The following is a 19,938-nucleotide window of genomic DNA, read 5'->3' on the forward strand; positions in this document are numbered from 1 at the left end:
TTTCAGTGGTATCTTGTCCTCAGGGGTAGGCCTTGTCTGACAAAGTTAGCAGGATTGGCCAGCCTGCCCTTGGAAGGGAGCTGGGCTGTGGTATCCTGGGACAAATAAAATGTGGGATAGAGATGTCTATCTTAGGGATGGGCAGTGTAAATTCCAGCTTGTAGCTATGGCTTTATTTGATTCTTCCTTTGGGTTCTTGTTATCAGGGAAGCAGCAGTACTCTGCCTTAGCATTCTGGGGCTTCATAAGCACTGGGGTTCACAGAGTCCAGAGGCATCCCAACACTAGGCACACCTTGCAGTCTATGCCTTGCTGAGCCTACCTCTCAAACATTCCTGACCTTTGTTCTTCCAGGAGGAAACTCGAAAGAAGCCCAAAATGTCAATTGTGGCTTCTGCCCAGCCTGGTGGTGAGCCCCTGTGCACTGTGGATGTGTGAGGTAGGCGGCACTAGTGGGACACAGGGGCTGCCAGCAATACTGCCTGGGAGACCACCAGCCACAACCGTTCACTGCAGCATCGGGCCTCCAATCTAAGTTCCTTCCCTGAGGTGCAGTGCATCTGGGCTCAGGCTCTGGTCCATGGGGACAGTTGTGACATACAATACACACGTGAAGCAGCAGTTTTCCCTGGAAGCTGCCTCCAGTCTGATTGGATATTTAAGGATCAACTTCGAGTGACTGCACAATTGGAAGCTATAGACCCTGCTCATATCTATCTGCTGCAGACTGTTTTTATGAAGGTTTTCATGAATTTTAGTACATAATATGCACTGACAAGAAATGATACTTGGATGACACATAAGATATTAAGGCCACATCGTATGGCTCTGGCTGGCCTGTGATACAGGTGGCCCCTGTGCCCACAACTTTCTTGGAGCCACTGTAGGGACAGAAGGTCCCTTATAATCTGCCTTCTGTTTTCCTTTTTTTGGGGGGTGGGGGGGGGAGGAGAAAAGTTAAAACAAGGAGTATTCAGACAATTTTGACTTAAATAAAATTTTAGCACCAGTAAATACTCTTCAGATTTCAGGCAGACCCTCAAGGTATCTGTCCTCCTGCTGTGAGCCACGTTGTCGGTGAGGATGATGTCCAGCCAGTCTCGCGATGTATCAAGATGGCCTGCTGCTGGGCTGCAGTCCACTTTTCTGATCAAGTCTTAGGGCAATGCCCTAACAGCCGCCTTCCAGGACATTGAGGCCCTTGCTTTTGCTGACCTCTGGCAAGTTTTTTACAAAGATTTTTGCACAATTGAATTCATCTGTCCACTCACCAATTTTTAAAGCTTTTATGATATTTTAGAATTTGGAAAGAAACTTTTACAATGAAAGAAGATAGATTTGAAATCATGCATTTTAGCAAGTATACTTGTTTAATTAAACAGGAGCAAGTCCTTCACTGCAGTGTCATTGGTTAATAGCTTGCTGAGCACTGGTTGGTGAATGCCCTGCATCCTGATGACAGTGGCCTCCCTGGGTTTCAAGGGTATCTGCCCTGTGCAGCCAGACCTGGTGCATAGCTAGGTCCTCACTAAATGTCTCCTATGGATGGTTGTGAGTAAAGGTCTGTGTCTACCTGAATCCAGGGCACGAGTATGTTCAGGCCCTGGTGGTACTGGCCAGCTGCTGGCCCAATCAATTTCCAGTACTAATTCTTGGTCTGTGTGCTCACACATGGGGCACCGTTAGCCTAGCACTAGGCTGTACCCCCATGCTCCCTACTGTCTTGTCTCCCACTGTACCCTGCAGGTAGTTTTGATGGTGTTTGTTGTCAGGAAGATAATGTTGGCTGTGGGCCACCCACAGCATATCCTTCCCTTACCACCTGTGTGGCAGAGGTTGGCTTCTGTGTTAACTTGGAAAAGAACAAAAACAAAAAATCAAGTTGCTGTAATTACACTTGCTTCTGTCTTGCCTCCTGTCTGCAGTTGTGAATAGTCAGTTGACTGTGACTGTTGCCCTTGAAACAGCCAGATTTACCATTTGAGAACCAAAGCTTTGTGCACACATCACCCTAGAGGCTGTTGTCCCTCTGCGGCCTCCAGGCAGGTGCTGCCATGTCTCAGTGTCCTCCCTGTCTGCCCCAAGTGGGTGAGTCCTTTGTGCACAGCCGTGCTGTGGTGCCAGAGAGCCTGTGCTACTGCTGCCTGTGTGCACTGGGTTGCAGCTGTAGGGTGAGCCTTGATGGTCTGAACATATAAATCAAATTGTCCAAAATGGAACAGCTGTTGTTTCGTTCTTATCATTAGGGCAAGGGGAGGTGAGGCAGGGAACTTGGGGACCTTCAATTGTCCTAGGGTGCTGCTAGACAAAGCTGTCCCTTGGGAGTTTGATGCATCCTGGCATGCCCTGTGGTCACTACATGGAGGGCCTCCTTTCCTGGGCTGAGGGCCAGGCTGGCCATGCGATGGTTTAAGAGGAACCTCCCGTGGTCAGTGCCATCTACTTTGGTCCTGAGACCTTGTCCCTCTTATTTCTCCTTGGGATTAAACATAAAACAACATTCCCTACCAAGAAGCAAATCTTGTCAGGTGCCATGCTTCTGGAACATGAAGCACACTTGTGAATTGCAGGCCAGCCTGAGCTACATACCAAGATCCTTTCCAATGTGCTGGCAGCTCATGCCTATGCTTCTAGCTATTCAGGAGGCTAAGATATGAGGACCACAGTTTGAAGCCAGCCCTCTAATTAGCCTCTAGAAAAAGAATGGGTACCCTTGAGCGAAAGAGCTCAGGGATAGCTTAGTGTCTCTCCCCCCCCTCCCCCAAGCAACAAACTTACTTCTAAGCTCTCTGTACTGAATCCCTGTATGTACTCTTCAGGGAGGAACATGGAGAGCTGCTTTGAGCAACCTAGCACACTCTCCTTGGCTGTGTTCAGGCCTGGTTAAGAAGGATGCTTAAAGTGCCTGAAAGCCAGAATGGCCAAAGGGTGGGAGTTCCCCAGGCTCCCAAGGTATGACTTAGGGTACTGCCCTGTTCCTTTACACCAACAGGAGGCACGGTGTACCAGAGCCCTGGCTCTCTTCAACAGAAACACTTAGTTAAGCAATTGTTTATTTTGGCCCTCACAGGCTGGTTATTACAGGGATGGGATGGTGAGCAGGAGTCCGTCCATCTTTTGAGCAACAGCCCATAGCATCAAGTCAGCAATGAGGCCTTGTGCCCCATTACTGCACATCCAAGCAAATGGGATTATAAATCTTCCAGCTTCTGTTTCCCTGATGGGCTCTGCTCTGAAGTGCTGGTTTCTGAAGCTCCCAGGGCCTAGAACGCTGCAGTTTCTTGTGCAGTGTCAAGATGAGGTTCTGGAGGAGGCTCAGCTGGAGGGTCTTCATGTCCTAGGACCTCTGTGCCATTAGGGTACTCCATTCTCTCAAACTGGATGAGCATCTCACAGTGTGGAGTTTGTGGGAACAGGTCCACGGCCACAGCCTTGACTGGTCGGAAGGGGGTGCCCTTAACCCGATTAGATGGGGCCCTACAGAGGCTATTATAGGAAGAGGACCAGCCAAGATTAGACCCCTAAGGCAGAGGCTCCTGGGAGGGGTAGATGGGTGCTTTTCCCTGGTCCCCTCCCAGGACACTGCCCAATACTCACTCCACAAAATTGCCCATGGCTGCCCGAGGGTTGCATGAAACATACAGGAGCCTCTTGAGGTTCTCAGCTCTACGGATGGCCAGAATCACTTTGGAATCTGAGAAGACACAGATGGGTTAAGTCCTCAAGGCCCTACACTAAATGGCCTAGGCAGCCACCTCCCCAAATGTAAGCCACTCACGTAGGCCAGCTCGGGGCGGATCCAGGATAGCCACAAGTTGTTGGGAACCCAATCTGTTCACCAGGGTGGGCACCAGGTCCTCAGCCTTTCCACAGTGGAACTCAACGTTGTTCAGCTCTGGGCATAGTGACACAGAGGTGCATTGAGCCCTCTAGGAATACTTCCCCATTCAGCTTTGTGACTGGGGCATGCAGGAAGTCAACAGGGCCCTTCAGTACCATTGGGACCACAGATCAGGTTTATGGAGCAAAGGCGGAGGTATGCAACAGAGGTGATTTGCTATCCTTTCCTATCTGCATAGCCCACATGCTCTTACCATTGGTCTGGGCATTCGCCCGGGCATCCTCCACAGCCTCTTGGCACAGTTCAATCCCGATGACTCTTTTCACCTTCTGAAAGGGAAAAAGGCTCAAAGGATGGGTCCTTGGCCTGGGAGCTTCTTAGGAAGGGAAGTAGAAGAACAGGATGGTCAGCCTCTAAACTTGGAAGCTAGGTATCTGGGGGTCATGGGGCAGGGCAAAAGAGCTCACCTGGGCCAGGGATAAGCCAATGGTGCCGGTACCACAACATACATCCAGCACTGTACTTTCCCTGTCCAGCTGGACCCAGTCTTGGATGACAGTGTACAGTACCTCTGCAGCAGGTGTGTTTACCTGGAAGGGGGTCATCATGTGTTCAGGTGCATGCCTCACTCAGCCCGAGCCTGGAGGCAGGCCAGTACCCCACAATACCTGGACTCTTATCTGGCTGAGACCTCTAGGGCCCACTCCCCTGTAGCTCAGGTAAGCCTCTTTCCTAACCCCTACCATACCATTCTGGTGCCCATAGCCACTGTCCAAATCCTCCTACCTTGTCCCCATTTATAAAGAGCTGCCTTCCTGGTCAAGGGACTTGAAAGAGCTTCCACAGCCCATAGAGCCCTCAGTCTACAGCCCCCAAAGGCCACCTCTGCTAGGCGAGGGGGGCTGGAGTCATCTTGCTGCATCTCTCAGCTCCACCTATGGCCCTCCAGCAATCTTGCCACATCTAAAAGGGTCTCAGCCCCATACAGTAGTAAGAAGGCCAAGGCCTCCCTTCTATCAGATCCACAGTGGGTTCCTATGTTTGGAGAGCTTGCCCATTCTTCAATCTCTCTAACAACATGGAAGGATTGTGGCTATGGATATCTAATTGTACACAGAATCAGGGACAACCTTTCCTATCTCACCTAATCCTGTGTCATGCATGTGGATGTTCTCCCCAAGTCTCTGCAAGGCTAGCTCTGGTTGTCCCCTAGCCCACCCTTTTCCATCCTGTCTTAGTGTGTTGGGGCTCCCTCTCCCTATCTGCGCCCACCGGGGACATGGGACTACCTGGAAGAAGGCATGAGGGGAGATCCTGAAGGTTAAGCCAAGTAGGTCCTCTTCGATGCACTGGTCTCCGGCTACATGCTCCAGTGGCAGGCCCTCCTGGCTGGGAGTCTTTCTATATGTATGGGAAGGAAGGTCTGTCAATGTCACTCACTGGTCCCCTCAATAAGCCCTCATGTCCCTCTGGGCCCCTCACCGCTGTCCTTCCTCCACGAAGTAAAGGCAGGTCACCCCACTGGTTCTGCCAGGCCCCTGCATGAAGTAGTGCACCAGAGAGGCTTTCAGGCTTGTCAGCTCCTCAGGACTCAGTTTCTGGAATAGATAACAAAAAGGCCCATTAATTAGGCAATGCCAAAGCTACCCTAGGCCAGGTACCTTCCCCAGCAGGACTACCACCTGAGACCTGGGGGTGGAAGTAGGCAATGGCCATGGCCTGGCCACGGCGGCTGGTGCGCACAGTCAGCTGCTTCCAGTGGCCTGCGTATGTCTCAGGGTCATATGCCGAGTATGGGGTGGACCTGTGGGAGCCATGAGTGTCCCTGAGTGCCCAGTGTCTGCCAATAAAGATGGAGGGGCACAGTCTCCATGCTCCCCCTCCCCCATCCAAAGTGGCAGGACCCAGTCCCTCTGCTTCCAGATAGTCTCAAGACTTCCCAGGAACCCAGTCCCAGATCCTCACCGGATGAACTCCTGGAAGGCTTTTACCACCTGCTTGGTTGCCTTAGGAATGTGCACAGTGTCAAAGGGAGATGCCACAGCACATGTCCCACCCTTGTACTTGCCAAGTCGACAGCCAACTGTATTGTCTTCTCCATCTACCCCGACTCCAACCAGAAACTCACATTTATTACGATATTCAGTCTGTGAGGAAAGGAGGCAGAAAGAGACAGTGAACCTTACCTTGGCTGCCCAGCACTCATGCCATGGTGAAGGAGGCCCTAATTTCCTCATAGAGGTTGGCTGGCAAAAGACAAGAGACAGGGTGCCTAGCATTTGTGAGGGTCTGGGTTTGATTCCCAGTACTATATATTGAAACAAATACACGACATTGTATGGCCACCCCAGTCTAGCCTGACCTGCTGGGGTGATGGCCTGACCCCTTCCAGTAGACAGCAGGCTTTGTTGTGCTTGTGCCTCTGCGTGAGCAGCCAGGGCAGCAGGGCGCGATTGGTGTTCCCAATTTCCCTGTAAGATGAAGTACACCCACCGTTGGAATCAGCGCACTGTCCCCCAACCACACCAGGCCCCTCTCTGGAGACTTCACTGGTACTACAGAAGCCTTACTGGCTGGCTCAGATTGTTGGGCTTAAGGCTTTGTGGTGGAAGGCTCACACAGTGCTCAACACAGGCAAAGCAAGTGGGAACAGTACCCTGCTCTGGTGCTTTGGGGACCGTATTCCACTCACTTGGCCAGTCTCTGGAGCACCTGCTCACATTCCAGTCGCTTCCGCTCCAGCTGCTCAGCATAGGGCACTGTCCAAAGAGGGGTCACCACATCCGCAATTTGCGCTGTGGGTGGCTCACCCTCACCCTCCTGCCGCCTCTTCTTGGCCATGGGGTCAGCCTTGGGTCGGGCCAAGCGCACGCTGAGTGGGCGGCCTTTCCAGAGAGCGCCGTGCAGCACTCGCAGGGCCTTGTCCCGCTCCGCAGCACTGCGAAATGTCACGAAGGCACAAGGGGGTTGACCGAAGAGTTTGGTTTTGTGCGGTTGTAAGCCAAAGCGCCCCAAAAAGCGGCGCACATCACTGAAGCTGGCATGGCGGGGTACGTTCTGCAGCTCCAGCTTGAAGATCTCCGAGGTGAATAGGTCACCCCTGATGTAGCTGTAGAGTCCGGGCTGGGACTCGGGTCCAGTAGCCGCCCCAGGCTCTGCTCCCAAGTCTTGGGGTGCGGGGGCTGTAGGGCTGTCCACGGCACTGCCACTGTCCGGACCACAGTCCTCCATAGGTTCTGGGCCCTGCATGAGGACAGTCAAGGCCTAGACTGAAGGCTTTCACTCCCGCTTTCTTCCTTCCCTGGCGCATCCCCTCATTCCCTCTATTCTACCACAGGGCTCCCACCCCATCCCGTCTCCCACCCGAACCGCATCTTGGACCCGCGTTTCCCTTCACTTTACTTCGTCGTTCGGCTTCTCGCTCATTGTCTGGCCGTCAGCCATCTGTATGGGGGCTCACGACGGCCTCCTGAGTGAGATGATCGGAGTTGGTGCGAAGCCGTCAGGTGACCCCTGAACAGAAGCGGGACTCGAACCCCTACTGCTCACGGCCAGGTCTCGGACCCGGGGCAACACCGTCCGCCCGCCACCGGCCCGCGCTAGCCGCTTGCCCAGTGGGCCTCCAGTCCACCAGCGCGTGCCCGCGGGACCGGGTTTCTCTATGCTCCCGGCTTCCGATGACGTCACCGGCACGCGCCGAGTAGGATGCCTACACCTCCACCAGCTGCATTCACCTACGCTAGGGGTGCGCGCGGCCTGGGGACGGAAGTGCGCGCGGGGGCCTCTGGGAGAGCGCGCTCCCAGGATTGACGGCCTGGCTGGGCATGCGCGCCAGGCGTTTTGGCGGGAAGCGCGGGGTGGGCCGGACAATGAAAGTGTCCGCCGGGTGAGCCAATAAAGCTGCGCTGGTTTTGAATCACGGCGCGTTTCCCGCCGCCGGGGTCAGGGGTCAGGGTTCGGGTCGCGGGGCGGAGGGAAGTGCGGGCGGGCGGGAGGCTCCGGCGCCAGACGAGGAGGAAAAGGAGCTACGATTAGTCTCCTAGAGGCCGCGGAGTCAGCGACGACCAAGACAACCGAGACGCCGCCGCCGCGCCCCCATGGCGGCTACCAAGGTGCGGCTGGGCCCAGGCAGGGACTGGGCGGGCCGGGGGGCTGGGGCCGCTAAAGGCGGCCACGTGGGCGGCCCGAGCTTCAGCCGCCAACCCCCGCTGGCCTGTGAGCTCGGGGCCTGTCGAGCGAGGAGTCTGGGCGCGCGAGGCTTTGGGGGTTCGAGGCCTGTGGGGTCGGAGCGCGCGGGGCCTGGGGCAAAGACTCCAGCCGCGAGGGCTGTGGGCGCCCGCGTGACCTTGGGGTGGGCCGGGAGAACAGCCATCGCCACATAGGGCGGGCCCCTCTCGCTGGGGCCACGAGCGGGAGACCGACCGGCTTCCTCTGGCTCAGCCCACTTCCAGGCTTTCCACCCGGACCCAGCATCCCAATCTCTGGTTGCCCACGCAGCACTTCATTCATCCGATCCTTAAATCGGGAACCACCGGTCTCCGTGGCGGAAGATTGCGTTCCACCACCGGAGACCGGTGGTGAACGCGCCGACCCGGGGCGGGGGCGGCTTTGTTGGCTGCTAGTGTCGGTCTGGTCGGTTGCCGGCCGCAGTACAGCCGCAGTGCCATGAAACCAAGGGAAAGATTAGCAAGGGGTGTGTGTTTTATTTTCGCTTTGGGTTTGGTAGTGAATCCGGGGTTTCTTCTGTATCATCACCAGAAGCACGTGTTGTGTAAGATTCAAACATATATGTGATCACTAGTGTTCTATAAACCTTAAAACTAGGTCGGAATCCTAAGACTTGTACTACTTTTCTTAGCAACTATCAACCAGATTTTCCAAGCCACGATAAAAATTCTTGATAGAATTTAGAATTGTAAATTCTAGCAATCAATGTATATACCAACCTCCTTGTAAAAGCAAGGACATGGATCTCCCCCAATTGGTAAAAACTCCTGAGCTTGCTTTTTCCTCTGGAGTTCTTCATGTCCTTTGTTCTTGACTTGGCAGGTATCATCTTCATTTTACAGATGAGGAAATGGGCTCGGGGAGATGAGGGAGTCAGAATCCCCAGTCTGTGCAGGGGGTAGGGATGGGGGGTTGGTTGATGTTTGTGAATCAGAGAGAGTTAACTGAATCAGTGCAGCCTGATTTTTTTTTTTAACGTAAGTGCAAATCTGATGTGGAAAGCTAATTTCTAGTTTAGGGCAAGGCCTGCTCTTGTTTTCTGGATGCCATTCATCACTTGGGATGCCTATATAGGAACAGGTGAGCTCTGGTCCTGGGCCAGCAGCATCACCTTTTTGCTCTTCCTTGAACAGGAAAGTCATGAGGATCATGATACCTCCACCGAGAATGCAGACGAGTCCAACCATGACCCCCAGTTTGAGCCAATAGTTTCTCTTCCTGAACAAGAAATTAAAACGCTGGAGGAAGATGAAGAGGAACTTTTTAAAATGTAAGTAGGCTGATACTGCCCACAAATACCTTTTTAAGTTTGAAGTGATGAGACAAAACAAGGTCTGACAAGCAGATTTTTGTAGAGTAGGTACGTTAGCATGGCTCTATTTCTACCACATATTTCCTTCAAAAATGTCGGTATAGAATCCTACTCTGCCACAACCGAGATGATAATTCCATATAAGAATTCCTCTTGGGCTGGGAATATGGCCTAGTGGCAAGAGCACTTGCCTTGTATACATGAAGCCCTGGGTTCGATTCCCCAGCACCACATATATAGAAAATGGCCAGAAGTGGCGCTGTGGCTCAAGTGGCAGAGTGCTAGCCTTGAGCAAAAAGAAGCCAGGGACAGTGCTCAGGCCCTGAGTCCAAGGCCCAGGACTGGCAAAAAAAAAATAAATAAAATAAAAAAGAATTCCTCTTGTTCCTCAAGGTGACAGCCAGGAATTATCCTATTGTCTCCCTTCTTGAGCATAAGCCCCAATAAGGCTTTATTCAGGTGATATTAGCCTCTTCATGATTTCCATCCATAGTGAATTGAACAAAAGAAACCTGGGTTGACTGGTAATATTAAGGTATTTATGAATGCCTTTTCTTCACCTGACTTTTCCAAGGCTGTTGGAAGAGGCCTGGAGTTGTATATTGTCTAATCTCACATGTGAGTTCTGCTATTCATTTGACCAATCTTTGCCAGGTATTCCTGCTCCCCTGTGGTGTTTATGGGGAGGGGGCCCTGCCACTGTTCTGTCCCCTAGGCGAATTATCCCCAATTGGCTGTTGCTGCCTCACTTTCAAGAAGCCACAATTCCCTTCCCTTGGTTGAGCAGTGAGTCTTAACCCTTTTGCACCATAAACTTTGTCTTAATCCGTTTTCTGTTGCTATAAAGGTGCTACAAATTTAGGTCACATAAAAAGAATGTTGTTGTTGTTGTTTCTTTAAAAGATTTTGGGGTTAGAAAGTCCAAGAACATGATGCTTGGGATCTGATGTGAGCTTCATATTACAACATGGCAGAGGTTTCATCACATGGTGAGATCTGAACAAGTAGCTCTGGTTTTTTTTCCCATTTCATTTTGTGCTGTTCCGGGGGCTTGAACTCAGGGCCTGGGCACTGTCCTTGAGCTTTTTTTGCTCACCACTAGTGCTCTACCACTTGAGCCACATCTCCACTGCCAGCTTTTTGGTGGTTGAGGGCAAGAGTCTCAGAGACTTTGCTGCCTGGACTAGCTTCAAACTGTTTCTCAGATTTCAGCCTCTTTTGAGTAGTTAGAATTATAGGCGTGAACCATCCAAGTCCTGTGGCAATTCAGGTTTTCAGGTTTTTGTCTTGAAAAGCCAAGAATGCCATCTTGAGACCTTGACCTTATAACTGCATGTAATCCTATTTACCTCTCAAAGTCTCCCTCTACCAAATGTCATTAACATGAACTTCTAGGGCATTCATACCATAGCAAACTATCTGTCTTATTATTTTAGTGCCTGTTATAAGGCTTGAACTCAAGGCCTGGGCTCTGTTCTTGAGTTTTTTTGTTTGTTTTTTTGCTCAAGGCTAGCACTCTACCACTTGAGCCACAACTCCACTTCTGGCTTTTTGGTGGTTTATTAGCGATAAGAGTCTCCAGGACTTTTCTGCCCAGGCTGGCTTTGATCAGATCTTAGCCTCCTAAGTAGTTAGGATTATAGGAAGGAGTAACTCGCACTCAGATAACAGTCTTTTTTTTGCCAGTTCTGAGCCTTGAACTCAGGGCCTGAGCACTGTTCCTGCCTTCTTTTTGCTCAAGGCTAGCACTCTGCCACTTGAGCCACACAGCACCACTCTTCTGGCCATTTTCTATATATGTGGTGCTGAGGAATCAAACCCAGGGCTTCATGTATACAAGGCAAGCACTCTTGCCAGTAGGCCATATTTCCAGCCCCTAACAGTGTCTTTAATAGAGAAATTACAAGTGAAAATGGTTATCAAGGTCACTTTGCTTACTTACTGATATTAGGGTTTGAATTCTTAACCTTACTCAGCAAGTGTTTGCTACTTGAACCGTACTCTAGCCCATGGTGGTTCTTTTTCTTTTTTTTTTTTTGTACTGAAGCTTGAACTGAAAGTCTCACTTGTCTTTTTCACTAAAAGCTGGTGCCCTGCCACTTGAGCCACAGCCCCAATTCTGGCTTTTGATGGTTAATAGGAGATAAAAGTCTTGTGGACTTAGACGTATGGGCTGCCTTTGAGTGCCCTAAATATGTCTGCCTCCTGAATAGCTAGGATTATAGGCCTGTACCACCAGCACCTGTCCCAAGGTTACTTTTTTAAAAAATTACTGTGCATAGGTCACTTGTTACTTTTTTTTTTTTTTGGCCAGTCCTGGGGCTTGGACTCAGGGCCTGAGCACTGTCCCTGGCTTCTTTTTGCTCAAGGCTAGCACTCTGCCACTTGAGCCACAGCGCCACTTCTGGCCGTTTTCTGTATATGTGGTGCTGGGGAATTGAACCCAGGGCCTCACGTATACAAGGCAAGCACTCTTGCCACTAGGCCATATCCCCAGCCCTCACTTGTTACTTTTGATGAGAAATTGCAGGGTAGGTGGATGTGGGCATAAGATTTCTGAATTGGGTTGCAGCACTGCAGAGACTGGCCTACACTTGGTTGTGTGAAACACTAGGTTTAGTTAGATCTTAGTGAAAGTAAGTTTGTAGGACCCTTTCCTTTCTCTAGTAGGCCCTAAATGCTGAGTTAAGCCTTGGCCACTCTGAAGTGTGGGGTAAGGAAGGAGAGAGGCTCCTGACCACCAAATCTTCCTCCAAGGAGAAGGATGCTGGAGAGGGCAGGCCTGGGCAGTGAGAGCCACAGGTGCCCTTCAATCCCTAGGCAGGGGGCTTTCTCCTGAAGACATCATTCTGTCTTGGGGATGCTATAGCTCCTGCTGGGGATTGGTTCCTCTCTGGGGTGACACAGTGTCAGATAGGAGGCCAGCTGGTTGGGCCTTTGGGCTTCTTTTTAGGGAACCTTGTGAGGACTTCCTTAACAGAACTGAGTATGGAGGAGAGCAGTCCAGCGGGAGACGGATGAAGCTGAGTGCAGAGGAGGGAGGATGTTAGTCCTGAGGATAGCTGCTGGGTGTACAGCTAGTAAGAAGTGCCACTCCTATAGCGATAGGTGGTCTTGGCCCAGGCCCTGGCTGCCTGAGCAGAAGCCTGGCCCCTCTCTGGGGAGCCAGGGGCAGGGGTGGAGGGGGGGCAGGAGCTCATGGGCCTCTGTCTCCCAGTTGACAGAGCTCTGGAGCTGCGGAGGATGCGGTCCCTACTGCTTCTTGGAGCCATGATGTGCCTTTGCACAACGACTGTGCTTCCTGGCCCAATGGGAACTTTGGGCTGCTTATCCCTTTTTTTGAGAGGCCAGGTGTTGTTGGGAGAAATGTTGCAGCTATGGGCATTTTTTTTTTCTCCTCTTTAGTTGTGAAGTACAATCCTGGAATTTATTGGGCCATTTTGCTCTTCTGGGTGGTATTTTGTCTAGTAGTTCTTGGAGTGGAAAGAGGGGAAAGGAGTTCATAGAGACACAGTCTAGCATCACAGAGCAGAGTTGTGCCACGTGTCTAATTCACAGAGAACAAACAGCTGGTCTTTTGAGCACACATTCAAAGGGAGGTGTTCCCTTCTGTGCATCTCAGCACTAACTCACTAGCTTTTCTCACAGGCGGGCCAAGCTGTTTCGATTTGCTTCAGAGAATGACCTCCCAGAATGGAAGGAGCGAGGCACTGGTGATGTCAAGCTCCTGAAGCACAAGGAGAAAGGGACCATCCGCCTCCTCATGAGGAGGGACAAGACCCTGAAGATATGCGCCAACCACTACAGTAGGTGACCTGTGTGTCCTGGAGTGGGAAAAGTGTGTCTTTCATACATGCCTGTGAACTAAAAGCGGGCCTTGGATGATGCCTACAGGACATGGGGTGTGGGACCCAGCCAGCCAGGCCTCTGGGTTGAATGCAGAGTCCTAGGCTAGGCTTGGGATTAGACTGAATGCTTAGGGATAGCATGGGTATAAGCTATGGGGCTGGAGTAATGTCTTGATGTGATGTGTTCATGCATGTGACATGCCTGGGCTTGTAGGGACATTTATGCAGCGGGAGGGTGTGCTCTTGGTTCCTCGGCAGCAGCCAGGGATGTCTCCTGAGGGAGGAAGACATAAGAAAAGAACAGGGCTGGAAGAAGGTGACCACTACATCCTTGGTGCCCATGAAGGGTTTACCCTCTTGGCTAGGAGTAGCTCTGTGAAGGTCTGGGAAAGACCCCAGGAGGGAAGTGGCACTGTGGCTCAAGTGGTAGAGCACTAGCCTTGAGCTGAAGAGCACAGGGACAGCGCCCAGGCCCAGAGTTCAAACCCCACTACTGACACAAAAAAAAGACCCCAGGAGTTGTGTGGCTTGGAATGATGCATCATGTGGCTATCTCTACCATGTTTGTGGGGTGCCATCCTGACCCAGTGTGCTGCTTTTGGTGGATGCTGTGTACAGAAACACCTGCATCCTGGGCTGTCCTTCGGTGAGCCTGCCCAGTGCTAGGTCTGCATCTTCTTAGCATAAAATTTGTGTCTGGCAGGCTGGGGTTTCTTGTCTTGGACACTTGGGGTGACAGGGCAGAGACTGCAGTAGAACAGCCTTCAAGAGTGATGCAAAGGGCTGGGAATATGGCTTAGTGGTGGACTGCTTGCCTAGCATGCATGAAGCCCTGGGTTTGAGTTCCTCAGTACCATATAAACAGAAAAAGCCAAAGTGACCCTGTGGCTTACGTAAGCAAAAGAAGCTCAGGGACAGTGCCCAGGCCCTGAGTTCAATTGAACCCAGGGCTTCATGCATGCAAGGCAAGCACTCTAAGGCGAGCACTCTACTGCTAAGCTGTATCCCAGTCCCTAGTTCAGGATTTGATGTATAGGATTCATAGGTCTACCTGGAGGCCTTAAGGGTGGGCTCCTGCCATGAGGTTTGAGTCACTGGCCCATTATAGGGCACTAGGGATACTCCTGGCCTTTAGGGCACTGTTCTGGTGAGTCATAGCCCACAAGTCCGTCTCCAGACAAGCAGGTTCTCCTTTAAGGCAGCTGTCGGTTGATGCTGGAATCCCTCTTCTCAGCTTCCCTTGGGTCTGTAATGGACTGAAGAGGCTTGGGATAAGCATCTTCTGGACCATGGCTGTCTTTTATAACAGAACATTTATTATAGGACTTGGGACACCTACTGCTTTGTGTCCTTATCTCCTAGTAGTCCTCTTAGAAGACTGAGAATCATTATGCTTGTCTGACCATGTGGGGTGATAGCCCTGCCTTCAAGCTTCTTCCCTTCCAGTGTCTCCACTGGATGTGGACATAGCCATGTGCTGAGTGCCATTTAGAGTAGTATGGGTTTCCGTTACCTGTTGCCCTAATGTCTGTGTCAGAGCCACGAGACTACACAACAGGGATCTGAAGCAAGGAGCTGAAGCCTGCTTTGTCTCTCTGTGTGCTTGAATAGTCTCAAGATGATGGCTCAGGAAACAGAATTGATCTGGTGTTAAGCAAATGGGCATTTCCAGAGGTTTGGATAAAATCTACCAGACACCATCAGACTGTTGTGGGCTGGTTCTTATACCCCCAAACTGTCTCCTGACATTTGAAGGTGTACAAACAGGGTTTTTCTGTGGCCAAGAGTTGGGTGGGCTGTCCTTGGTGGCCCCAACCATCCTCACAGGCTTCTTCCTCCAGTCACACCAATGATGGAGCTGAAACCCAATGCTGGCAGTGACCGCGCCTGGGTCTGGAACACTCATGCTGACTTCGCTGACGAGTGCCCAAAGCCCGAGCTGCTCGCCATCCGCTTCCTGAATGCCGAGAGTAAGCACAAGTGGGACACTGGGACTGACCCAGCCCAGTGACTGGGAGGTGGTGTGGCCTGTTCTGGCTGCTGTCCGGGAGCTATGCAGTGTTCCCTCCTAATCTCCAAGGCATTTGCCCAGTCACCTGCACGTGTCCACTAAGCAGTCCTGATCCTGGCATTTTGCTGCTTATAGTTCCCATCAAACATGTTAAGCCTGAGTCCCCCTGAGAGTTTCCTCTATTGCTTCTGTTGGGGTTTATGGTTTATAGATGGCTCTTGGAAGCCAAGGAGCAGTGATGTCCTCTTATGATCACCTGAGACCAGTAATCCTCAGATTGCAGAGGTTCCCAGGCCCAGGCTGATTCCCCTGGTGGTGGTGATATGGGGGTGGAGGGGACTTTCCAATCCAGATTGTTAGCTGTGCCCAGGTAATTCTGGAGAAGTCAGTGGGCGCTGTGGAAATGGCCCCTAGTGACTTAACAGTCTGGTGTTGGATGGATGAGCCTTGCCCTTGGTCTGGAAGTTAGGACCATCCAGCAGCCCTACAAGACGATTGGCTATCATAGCCTGGCAAAAGGCTTCCCGGAGTGATTGTCTGCATTGTTACAGGCATGAAAGGGGACAGCCCAGCTTGTTTTTAGGTCTTAGGTCTGAGATTGGCTTGGGGGGTGGGGGTGGGGACTCTGTAAATTGAGCTCTCCGTGCTAAGAAGACATGTCAGTTCCACACTTGGGGCTCTTATGAAATACTCCCTCTTCTCTCCACAGATGCACAAAAATTCAAAACAAAGTTTGAAGAATGCAGGAAAGAAATTGAAGAGAGAGAAAAGAAAGGTGACACAGAACCCAGGGTTGGGGGGAGCTTCCTCGCAGACTCACTCTGCACCTGGCTGCAGCCCCAGGCGGGTGCTTTTTCTGTCTGCCAGAGAAATCATTCCAAGGTGCTGTGGCCCCCTTGACCTGTCAGGGGTGATACAGCGGCCTGCGGGTACATCTGCCTTGTGGGAGGCCCTGAGGGCCTGCTCACTGTCACCGCGATACGACATTGAAATCCAGACGAGGAGTCCAATTGCGACTCTCTGGAGGCCACCAGGTTCCAAAGGAGCTGAGAGACTGTCTTTATTTTCTCTGGGAGGTCTCAGTCTCGTGCTCCTTTAGGGTAGATGGCTGCCTGTGGTGTAACAGGTGACCAGATGCCACCAAACAGCACAATGGGAGCACTAGCAGAATTGTCCAGGCCTCTTGGGCCCAGCTAGGGAGGAGGGTGGTAGTACGCAGGGACCAGGTAGACACTGCTGTGTACCAGCGAGAACCGTGCTATCTAACAAGCTGGACTTTGCTGTTTTCTTCTATACTTGCTTATGTTCTAGCAGGACCAGGCAAAAATGATAATGCTGAAAAAGTGGCTGAAAAGCTGGAAGCTCTTTCTGTGAAGGAGGCTGGAGACAAGGCGGAAGAGAAATCGGAGAAGCAATGAGTTAATATTTCTTCCCTCCCTTCTTTTCTTTTTCTTTCTCTTTTTTTTTTAAATTTTCCCTGCCCCTTCCTTTTCAGTTTGTTTTTAAATTCTGTTTTGTTTTTACAAGGGACTTTATATAAAGAACTGAATTCCAACATTCAAGTTTTTTTTCTAAGTTTTTACCCTACTGAAGATGACTTCTGAAAATCCATTCCCCAGTCATGAAAATGTACTGTGCTAACTTTCTTTTCCATAGTGGAAACACTTATTTATAGTCATCAAAATAGTGAATAAAAATTGCCTTTGAAAGCTGATCGAAGTGGCGAGACTGCGTGTGTATGGGCTGTACTCAGTACTCTTGGGGCTCCCTGAGTGCCTTGACTGTCCACGCATGTGCACACGATAGAGGGTCTCCATTACCACACTCTGACTTCTTACTCTTGAGTGGCCAAGGTTGTATGTTGTGCCTCTTTGGGCTACTGTAGCACAATGTGTTGGAGTGATGTGCCCTTGGTTCCAACTGTGGCTTTCTACCTGGCCCTGCTGTCTAACTTCCCTATGTGACAACCTATCTTTAGTTCCTTTGAGGGGCACACTTAAACCATTAGCCACAAGATTGCACTGGCCTCTGTGTGCCTCTTCTGCCCAGAGCCCACAGCAAAATTGCTGGCTCTTTCTACCCCAGGAAGAGAAGGCTCTCACGTGTCAAGAGGTCTAGATGTATTGGAATTGTGCTATAGAGCACAAGAGCTTGGCTCTGCTTACTCTGCCATGGGCATCAGATGCATGTGAAAGATTGTGCTCCAAGGTCACCCCCTCAGGACATGACATTTAACATTTTTGCCTTGAGTGCCAATAGGATGACCTTTATCTGTCTCCTAGTGGATGAACAATCTCCAGGAGTTCTGATGGCAAAAAGGTCCCCTCTGGCTGGGAGAGGGGAGAGGAGAGGGGACACTGTCCTCTGCTCCAGTTGTGTTGTGTACATTTAAGGAATATCTGCTGTGCAAAATGTGCTGCTGATGGTGATGGCGGGCCCCTTTCTCAACATCTCTGCTGCACAAACCACTGTCGGCATGTTTCCAGGTAGACTCCCTTTGGCAGAGGCAGTGTGTGATAAGCCAGATGGAGGGCCTAATAGGTGTTGGGGACTGTGTGGGAAATGCTTGTAATGTGCAGTTGTCCCTCTTAGTCACCCAATGGAAGCTAGAAACCTGGTGTAGTAAGAACCAAGCCCTAGAAATACTGTCTGCAGCTGTTCACATTTATAGGTGGGCACCAGTGGGTCATGTTTTAATCTTAGCTACTCAGGATGCTGAGATTCGATCTAAGAATTATGGTTCAGGTTCAGGCACAAATGTCCACTAACTAGCAAAAGGCTGAAGTGGAGGCATGGCTCAAATGGAGTGTCGGCCTTTAGTGAAAAAGCCAAGCAAGAACATGAGGCCTTGAGTTCAAGCCCTAGTATTAGCACATAAGGCTTAGTTTACAAATTGGACATAAAGAGAGATAAACATGAACTAGTACAACAAATTCAAACTTTATAAATACAGTAACTTGTACTGTAGGTCTTGGCAACCCCAGCATGTTTATTTTCCTTCTGAATTAAAAACAGTAGGTGTGCAGCTGAGCAGATGGCCTAGTGGCAAGAGTGCTTGCCTTATATACATGAAGCCCTGGGTTCAATTCCCTAGCACCACACATAGAAAGTGGCCAGAAGTGGTGCAGGCCCTGTGTCCACACCCCAGGACTGGTAACAACAAAAGAAACAAAACAAATGAAAACAGAAGTGGCACTGTGTCAGAGTGCTAGCCTTGAGCAAAAAGAAGCCAGGGACAGTGCTCAGGCCCTAAGTCCAAGGCCCAGGACTGGCAAAAAAAAACCCAACCCAAAACAGGTGTACACTGAATGTGTGTCTTGAAATGGCCTGCACACTATCCTGTGCTCAAGACTGGTGCTGTGTCATTTGAGCTGAGCCACAGCTTCACTTCTGGCTTTTTGGTGGTTAGAGCCAGTCTGGCCCAGGCTGACTTCAAACCTTGATCCTCAGATCTCAGCCTTCTGAGTAGCCTGGATACTCTGGCTTTTTTTTTTTTTCTGCCAGTCCTGGTCCTTGGATTCAGGGCCTGAGCACTGTCCCTGGCTTCTCTTTGCTCAAGGCTAGCACTCTGCCACTTGAGCCACAGTGCCACTTCTGGCCGTTTTCTATATATGTGGTGCTGGGGAATCAAATGCAGGGCTTCATGTCTTGCCACTAGGCCATATTCCCAGTCCCCCCCCCCCCCTCTTTTTTTTTTTTTTTGAGAGGTTTGAATGGGGAGTCCATTAGAAGCTGGAAACTGAACAGACACATGTCTCAAAAAAAAAAAAATGCAGCCACAAGAGTAGTGTCAACAAACCAGATCAATTCTAATGGAGAGATGAAGAGGAATGCCATGATTACCTGAGGAGTCGGGAGACAGGCATGGTGCCCCTCTGGTTTTGTTTGTTTGTTTTGTTTTTTTTGGCCAGTCCTGGGACCTGGACTCAGGGCCTGAGCACTGTCCTTGGCTTCTTTTTGCTCAAGGCTAACACTCTGCCACTTGAGCTACAGCGCCCCTTCTGGCCATTTTCTGTATATGTGGGTGCTGGGGAATTGAACCCAGAGCCTCATGTATACGAGGCAAGCACTCTTGCCACTAGGCCATATCCCCAGCACCACCCCCCCCCCCCCCCCACCCTTCTGGTTTTTCTGACATCCAAATTTCTGACTCAGACTTTGGGACCATAGTTAAAAGTTCCTAGAACATAAGTCCTGGGGCATAGTGACTTGATCTGATAACCCAAGGAGCTTCTGAGTGTCAAAGGAGCAGGTAGTGGATCCATGGGGCTATGGGACCCACATTAGGGAGCAAGGTGGTACACATAGGCATTCTAAAACTTCATTGAATTTTTCTGCTTGATACTTTTGGACTGCAGGTAACAAAATTGCCAATTAGAAGGTGCTACTGCAGACTCTAGTTTTGTTTGCTATCCTTTTTCCATGTCCTGGGGCAGAGGACTCCTGGGCTGTGGGCTCACCAAGAAAGCAAACGAGGCTCATGCCTGTAGCTCAGGTGGCTGAGGTAATCACAGTTCAAGGCCAGACTACTGGAAAATCTTGGACTCCATCTCCAAAATAACTAGCAAAAAGTTGGGCTGGAGGTATGATTTGAGTTACAGAGCTGATTTAAGTTGCTGAGACCAAGAAGCTCAAGCCATACCTGCAAGAAAGGAAAAACAACAAAAAAGTGTTTCAGCCAATGATGAGTATCTGTTTT

General features: G+C 50.7%; 3 protein-coding genes and 1 non-coding gene across 7 annotated transcripts in view; 3 read left to right on the forward strand and 1 right to left on the reverse strand.

The window, feature by feature from the left end:
- Positions 1-2,219, forward strand: part of Dgcr8 (DGCR8 microprocessor complex subunit) — a 43,159-nt gene extending 40,940 nt beyond the window's left edge. For both annotated transcript variants that reach the window (XM_048343492.1, XM_048343491.1), the window contains one exon: positions 355-2,219. In XM_048343492.1, the coding sequence (XP_048199449.1) occupies positions 355-438 (84 nt within the window). In that variant the 3' untranslated portion in view covers positions 439-2,219. The remainder of the gene's footprint in view (positions 1-354) is intronic.
- Positions 2,220-3,036: 817 nt separating this feature from the next.
- On the reverse strand, positions 3,037-7,580 carry Trmt2a (tRNA methyltransferase 2 homolog A). 2 transcript variants are annotated; one of them, XM_048343497.1, is made up of 12 exons: positions 7,244-7,580; positions 6,534-7,084; positions 6,204-6,312; positions 5,807-5,988; positions 5,531-5,645; positions 5,324-5,439; positions 5,131-5,242; positions 4,309-4,431; positions 4,095-4,170; positions 3,779-3,895; positions 3,598-3,694; positions 3,037-3,486 (listed from the first exon to the last, which is right to left on the reverse strand). In XM_048343497.1, exons 1-12 carry the CDS (start codon positions 7,283-7,285, stop codon positions 3,264-3,266), a joined length of 1,863 nt encoding a protein of 620 aa, XP_048199454.1. In that variant the 5' UTR covers positions 7,286-7,580; the 3' UTR covers positions 3,037-3,263. The 2 variants fall into 2 exon arrangements, with proteins under 2 accessions (XP_048199454.1, XP_048199455.1); XM_048343498.1 differs by having other exon boundaries at positions 7,211-7,580.
- A 216-nt stretch (positions 7,581-7,796) lies between these two features.
- Ranbp1 (RAN binding protein 1) lies at positions 7,797-16,710 on the forward strand. 2 transcript variants are annotated; one of them, XM_048343520.1, is made up of 6 exons: positions 7,797-7,953; positions 9,202-9,338; positions 13,029-13,186; positions 15,070-15,198; positions 15,949-16,014; positions 16,554-16,710. In XM_048343520.1, the coding sequence occupies exons 1-6, from the start codon at positions 7,939-7,941 to the stop codon at positions 16,655-16,657; spliced, it is 609 nt and encodes a 202-aa protein (XP_048199477.1). In that variant the 5' UTR covers positions 7,797-7,938; the 3' UTR covers positions 16,658-16,710. The 2 variants fall into 2 exon arrangements, with proteins under 2 accessions (XP_048199477.1, XP_048199476.1); XM_048343519.1 differs by having other exon boundaries at positions 7,808-7,953; positions 16,551-16,710.
- Positions 16,050-16,178, forward strand: LOC125349807. The gene has a single exon (XR_007210611.1). It is a non-coding gene; the product is annotated as a small nucleolar RNA SNORA77 (small nucleolar RNA).
- Positions 16,711-19,938: the final 3,228 nt, after the last annotated feature.

Source organism: Perognathus longimembris, chromosome 3, assembly GCF_023159225.1.
Source record: "Perognathus longimembris pacificus isolate PPM17 chromosome 3, ASM2315922v1, whole genome shotgun sequence".
NCBI lineage: Eukaryota > Metazoa > Chordata > Mammalia > Rodentia > Heteromyidae > Perognathus > Perognathus longimembris.